Source organism: Branchiostoma belcheri, unplaced genomic scaffold, assembly GCF_001625305.1.
Source record: "Branchiostoma belcheri isolate BF01 breed outbred unplaced genomic scaffold, Haploidv18h27 scaffold54, whole genome shotgun sequence".
In the NCBI taxonomy this organism is placed as follows: domain Eukaryota; kingdom Metazoa; phylum Chordata; class Leptocardii; order Amphioxiformes; family Branchiostomatidae; genus Branchiostoma; species Branchiostoma belcheri.
In genome coordinates this window covers 1,987,655-1,995,335 of record NW_017804176.1, presented here as the reverse complement: position 1 = coordinate 1,995,335, position 7,681 = coordinate 1,987,655, and the positions used below count along the sequence as shown (strand labels likewise).

The 7,681-nt window shown below is 40.9% G+C and overlaps 1 protein-coding gene across 1 annotated transcript; it reads right to left on the bottom strand.

Annotated features, from left to right (window-relative positions):
- Nucleotides 1-8: 8 nt before the first annotated feature.
- LOC109481156 (four and a half LIM domains protein 2-like) lies at nt 9-6,007 on the bottom strand. Its single transcript, XM_019783659.1, has 6 exons — nt 5,888-6,007; nt 3,899-4,106; nt 2,842-3,016; nt 2,390-2,559; nt 1,978-2,164; nt 9-1,550 (listed from the first exon to the last, which is right to left on the bottom strand). Exons 2-6 carry the CDS (start codon nt 4,070-4,072, stop codon nt 1,381-1,383), a joined length of 876 nt encoding a protein of 291 aa, XP_019639218.1. The 5' UTR covers nt 4,073-4,106; nt 5,888-6,007; the 3' UTR covers nt 9-1,380.
- Between the last annotated feature and the right edge of the window lie 1,674 nt (nt 6,008-7,681).

The window sequence follows — 7,681 nt, the reverse complement described above, 5'->3', positions numbered from 1 at the left end:
AAAGAATACCCATTTACTCCCCTTTATTATCTTAAAAAAGCGGTCATTCTATCATCACAGCACCAATTGCAAACTTGAACATATGACTACAATGCGTACACTTTGCTATCGTAATGTCATATTCAGAAGTATTTCAGAAAACGATACATATTATCCCATGGCATTACTGCTGATTCAATGTTACTATAATCGCACCAAGCATCGGCAATAATAACCTTGCGATAAATACATGAGCTGTTTCCCTTCGCTACCGTCAAATCTTTGCTTTTCTGCTTTATACGTTCTAGCAAGGCAATGCATGTTTCTCAATTTTGTCAACCACTATCCCTGCATTGCTAGCTATACGTTATGTTTTCCATTTCAAGCGTAGTGCATGTATGTAGCTGTCAATCTGATTCTATTGCGTCTGCTTTGATGCTTATGCATAATGAATGAAAGACCTTTATGATATATCTTAACAGAATTACAGTAACATTCCTTTTGTCAACTAGAGCTATTATCAAAACTCTTTAACCTTTACTAGTTCCCAGTTGAGTTTGATTCAAATTCTATTATAGAAGACTTCACAGAAAAGACCCCTATCGTAAGCAATCGCAATGGCATATATGTATTATATATGGCTACAATGCTAATACAATTCCGTTGCAATTAGACTATGCCAGTAATGATCAATCTACATGCAGTAATGATCAATCTAATACCTGATATAAATTGTGATAAGGCGCACTTGAAGCTGTTGGTGCCAAATAAACTAATAAACTGTTAAACATGCTTTTTTGATTAGTGATACTGCTTTTTGGGGGAATAGTTTCAGCAGCATGGTACTAGTAAGTCATTTATATGTTAAGTTTTTTTCCACAAAACAAGTCAATTTTCTCACGATAAACTTTCCGTAACTTTTCAACTGCCTTCATCGGGGCATTACAATGGCAGAGATATTTTATGCAGACAGTGATAGGGCAAGGCACCGAAACGTCGATGACAAAATTCACAGATTGAAAGAAAGAATTTTTTGTTGCCAAAAGACCTCTTTGTAGATCACGGAATTCTGAGTAACGCAGGAGGCAAACAAGACGTTACCATGGCAACGCGTATGTCGCGCATGCGTCAGTCGTCCTGTCCAGTCTATGGTGTCATGGTAATGATGTCGCTTGCCATTCTGTGTTATCCAGAGTTCTCCGTTTTTCTTGACATCCAAGCAGACGTTGAGAGGCAAAATCGTTACGTTTTTCCCAGTAGCTGCCCATGTCTATCACAACCTGCTTTCTCAATGCGACAGAAACGGGCAGCCGTGACGATTTTTGCCTTCAACCATCTGCTTGGAGATAATGCTTTTTTTTTCGAAGCATGTCAAGGGGTACTGGGGAAAATAATGGCGTATTAACGGTAGTTGTCGGCGGCCTCACGGTTGGTGCAGTCAGGGCAGAGGATCCGCCCGCCCTCCGCGGTGAAGCCCTTGCCGACCAGGGAGGTGCGGCAGCCCGAGCAGTTGAAGCAGTCGCTGTGCCAGCTCTTCTCCTCGAACGACACGAACTTGGTTCCACCTTGCCCTAGAAGTAAACAAGGAACGGGCATTTTAGATATACACTGTATCAGACTTTCGACTACGAAGTTTTTTTTAGCTTGCCGAGAATAAGATTATGTACATGTACATTCACATGCGATTTCTTATTTACGAGTAGCTGCCAGTTGTGAAGGCACTTTAATTTCAAACACAAGACTTGCCCAAATTTTACATTGTACTTCAATGAACAATTTAATGTTTTGGAAATTTTAGTTTAGAATTGCTTTGTAATGACGTTTACAAGCAAAGACGAAATTTCCAGTTAAGGCTACAAACTGTCTTTTTTTACAATCAGAATTACGGGGCAGCAATTGGCTAATCAAATTCACAAATCTACATGACATCCAGCTCTAACCATCCAACATGGCGGACAGTATTTACGTCGTAGTCACGTGAGTGCAAACGATGCTTACCGGTGATAGGCTTCGTGCAGTGGGCGCACTTTTTGGCGAAGAGGTCGCCGTAGCAGTTGATGCAGTAGGGGTTGTAGTCCTTGGAGGTGAAGCGATCTCCGGCCAGCTCCCTCTTGCAGTGGGTGCACAGGAAACACTCCTTGTGGAACGGGGTATCCTTGTAGGTGATGCCGCCATGCGCAATCACCTGGAATTGCAGAAGCAGTTTTGCGTTAATCTTTTTTGAATGCGAATATATAGAATAGCATCTAATGTAGTTTCTCTGGGTGTAGTTAGATCGGGTGACCACATTTTTGCTGTAGTAATCATACAATGAAAACGCATATTCGATGTGTTATTACTTCGCAATGGAAAGACCATAGTATAAAAAATTCAAACGCGAAAATTTCAAGAAAAGAAGCATGGTGCCCACCCTCTTGCACTTGTCGCACTTCTTAGCGAAGCGATCCTCGTAGCAGGTCTGGCAGATGACGCCTTCGTCCTTGGGGACGAAGCTGCCGGTTCCGACGGGCTTCCTGCACTGCTTACAGGTGAAACAGCGCTCGTGCCAGTTCTGCCCCTTATACTCCATCTTCTTGTCACCTGGATTAGAATTATAAAAAAAAAAACGGTTTGAGAAAATAAGGAAAGCCACAAAGGGACCCAAAATGTAACCATTTCTTCTATAGGTTGGCCTTTCTTGACAATTTACATATAGCTTCTTACTGCTATCAAAAACACAACCTTCTTGACAAAGGCAACGACAAGACCAAATATATCATTGCGAAATCCTTATTCACTGAAAAACATAGAGATGTATGATCGTTAACAGATAGATAGATACAATGATTGCTTGATTGCTTGATTGATAAGTGTTCCACGTACCGGGGTCGAAGTGCTGCCTGCACAGGTCACACTTGCCCAGGAAGGTCTCCTTGTGGCACTGGGCACAGTAGATCCTGTCCCCCTTCTGGGTGAACTGCTGGTCCACCAGGGACTTCATGCACTTGGAGCAGTTGAAGCACACATCGTGCCAGTGCTTGTTGTTGAAGGAAAGATCCTAGTAGTACACAAAGATGATACAGAACGTACATTAATGGTTTTACTTAAGAAAACTGAAGTTCTCGCACAATACCAACTTGAAGTAGGGTGTGTAGACATATTCGGTATTACGTAATACATTCAGGGTTTGTTCGTATATACATAGGTTGGTATCATCATCATCATCAATCATCCTCCGAAGAGGTGGAGCATACAAAGTTAGATCTCCAGAACTTTCTGTCCTTCATCGCAGAGATACATGTAAGTTCCAGGCCCTGCAAGCCTGTTTCAGTTTCTATAAGTTTCTTAAGTGTTACGTTTGGACGTCCAACTCTTCTTTTTGTGTCATATAGTTGCCTTATATGTTACTAATAGACACGAGGTACACATTTAGCTTGTATCAGAAGAAAAATAACAAAGGAATTGGGTTTTCATATTGGGGTATCAGTTGTAACCAAATCGATTTTGTGGTACCAGTGATTACATCACAATGTTAATATGCAAAGATAATGAGATTTGAAAGGGCTATGTTATTTTTGTACAGCTCTTTCGACAGAAGTACACAAAAGGTTAATCTTTCTTGGCTTCGTCCCAAAAAGAGACAAGCAGTTGCATGCAACGCCCAACGACACGCCTGATTAAACATGTAGCTGTATGAAGGGACGCTACTTCTTTCAGTCAGCCATTGTGGTGAATGGAATTATGGGAAAATGTGGGAGGGTAGAGGCTTGGAACCTCAACATTTTAAGAGATCACATGAACAAATATATACAGGGTAATTAAACATTAAAGATAGTATTGTGTCGTTGGGGTGATGGGTTGAACTCATGGCCTGGGAAAATTGAAGTGGGAGGGGGGCAGCTATGATTGTGGCCGGTCGCCATTTTGTCCTTGAACCTACCTTCACGTCAGTGCCGATCTTCTTGTGGCAGTGCTCGCAGGGGAAGGCGAACAGCTTCTCGTAACACTTCAGGCAGTAGTGGTTGGAATCGCGGTTGACATAGCGATGCCCAGTCAGACTGTTGTTACAGTTGCCACAGTTGAAGCTTGTATTCTGCCACATAGACTTAGACATGGTCCCGGTTTGCGTGGAGTTGCCAACGGCAAGCCTACAATGTAGATATTCGTAAATATTTTATGAGAATCTTTTCTATTGCGTGATCAAACAATCCACACTGTATACAGTTAAAGGCTTCTATTATACATTTTGAAATATTAAAGAGCAAAAAAATGTATTTAAAATCATTGCTTCGTACAACAAATTTAGATAGAGCTCGGAGGTAGAAAATTCTACCTCCATGGATAGAGACAACTGATGTACAGGTATGACTGTCATACTATTTAGATATGGACCTATAGAATGTTCAAAGACTATTATTCCTGGGTCACTTCATCGAACAGATTGTGAAGTAAAGTAGAATCCAATTTCACAAATCTAATTGTTTTAGCTGTATGTTTTATATTAATCTCAGTCCTTAACAACATTTTTGTATAATTGCATATTTTCCAATGGTTGATGATGAATCAAAACAAACGAGGCTGAAATACAACCACACCTAAAATCACGCACGCCCAGTGCTTTAATAACGTTTTGTAATGCGGATCCAACATTCCTTTGTAAGTCTACAGGCCCATTCAGTCACTAGTAATGCGTTTTGAACCATGGCATTCAAAAAGACGCCAGCAGGAATGGTGTCTATATATTGTTTCTTAAAGGTCTCGTGTACCGTAATTTGTGAAATATTCGCGGTGGTTTTGTGTGCGTGGTTTTTGTGGTGGCCACGAAATGACTACAATCTACAAAATATTTTGTCAACAATACAGTACTCACTTGCACTCAGGGCTTATAATACATAGTGGTCATTATTATTTAAGCAAGAAATATTTAATCCAATATAGTCACGTATGAAATCACAACCTGGATCACACCCAGTAGTTATCGTTCTTGAATGCCCATCCCACATTCCACTGACACCATTACCTTCTTACCGATATATCTAACAGCATAAGTCTTACATATCACAGGACGTAGGTCAAACACACATGGCTATCAGAAAGGCAACGTTTGCTAGCAAAGACGGCATATTTCACGTCTTCTCCCATTTTCATTCATGTTAAAGAATTTGAAAGGCCTATTTCTAAAAAAATAGGTGCAAAAAATGCAAAATGGGTGTTAGGCACCTAGGTCACTCCATGCAAAATTTCCCAAAACGACAGAAATTAATCCATGTTATATGACAGGAGAAAAACACAGAAAAAAAACAGTACATGACACTCTGTCTGTATGAGTGAATATAGAACGGGGCACGCTACACATGTAGGAGGGATAACTAGGCTTAATTTCACGTGATCAACCGATGGTATTGCAGTTTGCTTATCTTTAAAATCCTTCTAAATTAAAAGAGAGCCCCTGTACGAAAGAAGCTAGACCCTTTTCTCTGCACAACGTGTTTTCTGACCGGCCACACCTGTATATGTTTGATACAGGTATGCTATTGTTAAGACAACTGTATTGGGTCACACCTTTGCCTGACTACGCCTGACCTTGAGTCAATTCCATGGCGATCATAGTTTTTGTAGAACGTTAAATTGTAATAAGAAGAAAGTAGGGCAGACCATGCAATCTCTATATCTACACGAGAGAGGGGTAAAGGCTGTTTTCACAAATTCCGAGTCCTGAAACGCCAAATATACAAACCCATTACCGTTCGTACATACCGACCTGCCACGCAAACAGCAAACACACCCACAAAATCCGGCTCAGAATCGTTCAGAGATTCAAACGGTCTACCAGAGTCTAACGTTGTCAGTTGGTGCTACTAGTAAATACACGATTTCTAGAGACAGTCTCAAATCGATTGAGACATCTCAGACGGAAGCGAACACTTACCCAACAGATCGTAAAGTAAAGACGTCTTGTCTGTGTCCGTTCTCGGTGAAACAAGACGGCTTGAGGGGTTTGGCCCTCCAGTGCTTGACTCGGTAAAACCGGTTTATCTAGTCCTCTCCAACCCGCCTAAGAAGACAAGTACAGTTGACTGCGCACAGAAAAACCATGTATCAAATTCGTCCCAAGACGAGTATATCCTTGAAAGACGTAAAATTGAAGATATGTGTCGGTCAGAAATGCGATTTTTCAAACCTGAACATAAAAGATGACCTTGAATGTCCTTGAATAACATTTGGCCTATTACTCCTTTACATTTGGTAAATGGTATGAGCCAATTATACAAACGACAATATTGGGTGTGCCGATTTTAGACTACAGGATATTTGGGTGTGTCATGGTTTAGACCATGCACGTCATTGTTGCTAAGGCTCACCCAGTTATTTTGCGTGAAAAATATTTCTGTTGTCAAGTAATTTACAAGACGACTAAACACGAGCCAAACAGACGAAAAAAAAACGTTCGAACTTACTGCGCATCCACTAATCATGTCAGCCAAAATTTGTAACAAATTACAAACAAAACTACAAAAACAAGGTTTACGGTAGCGAAAACTACAAAAACAAGGTTTACGGTAGCGAAACACGTACGCTCTGTTAACAAAGAATAGCCCATTGTTGAACTGGGATTGCATGTGTGTATAATGTGTATGCTGGCATGTGTTGACCTACAGTACACTGTAAGACCTCCTTTCACGCGACGGCGACCATACGGCGACAAAACACCGCAGCCGTATGATTCAGAACAGATCTAGCCAGGTGAACCGGATTAACTTTCTTTCATGCTTCATTGTTACAACTTACAAGAAAGAAAAATGATGAGACTTTCAGACTTTTTTTTTCTAAAAAAATCTATTGGTACAGTGCGCCCGAGGTTACACCACTAGTCATCCCGAATAACCACACAACCAACCAACCAACCAACCAACCAACCAACCAACCAACCAACCAACCAACCAACCAACCAACCAACCAACCAACCAACAAAGCAATTTAGATGTCTATTCATTCAAGACGATTGGATTAACATCGCATCCATTTGTACATACACATGTGGGGTAGACTGATTTTTTGTACCCTAGCCCCTTCAGTCTACTCTAGTAAAAACACCAGTGTTCATAATGTCATTTCTAAATTACGGTCTGTAGTCAGAAATTGTTGTGATATTCATGTACATATACAAGAAGTATTATCATTTCAAGTTCATTAAGCCTCTCAGGTCACTATTTTTTGCAAACTCTGATCGTAGAAATTCTTTTTTACATTTGCTCCATTTCAAATTTTTGTAGTAACATATACTATATAATGTAGCCTCATCATACACGTCTGAATTCCAAATTCCCCGCACTGCCTGCCACTTTATGGCTAGACCAGTCAGAAGCGAGCTTTCCTGCCAAACACTAGGGACCCGGCTATTGCTGGTCACCATGGCAACGGCCTGACGGAAAAGCTCGTCTGAATCAAAGCGAGGTTGTGCGTTTAGCCGTTTGTGGTCGGACGGGTCTCCACTAACAAAGTAACTTGTGATGTTACTGTTGTAGTAATACGTCAAAGCCGCAACACTAGACTCGTCATGCACAAAATAGTCACATTTAGCCAGCAACAAAATGTCGGTCAAAACCTGTTCACCTAGCAAACGCCCAAACTCTACAGTCTTCAATTTGTTGTTCATCTCTTCTCCCCTCAGAGCGTTGATGTTTAAGACTCTGTTATCTCCGAACTCTGCTTTGAATACGCC

Coding starts and splice junctions, on each gene's coding strand:
- LOC109481156 (XM_019783659.1), bottom strand. CDS start 4,072: ATGTCTAAGTCTATGTGGCAGAATACAAGCTTCAACTGTGGCAACTGT. Junction 3,017..3,898: donor AGATCGGCACTGACGTGAAG/GTAGGTTCAAGG, acceptor GTGTACTACTAG/GATCTTTCCTTCAACAACAA. Junction 2,560..2,841: donor CAGGCAGCACTTCGACCCCG/GTACGTGGAACA, acceptor ATTCTAATCCAG/GTGACAAGAAGATGGAGTAT.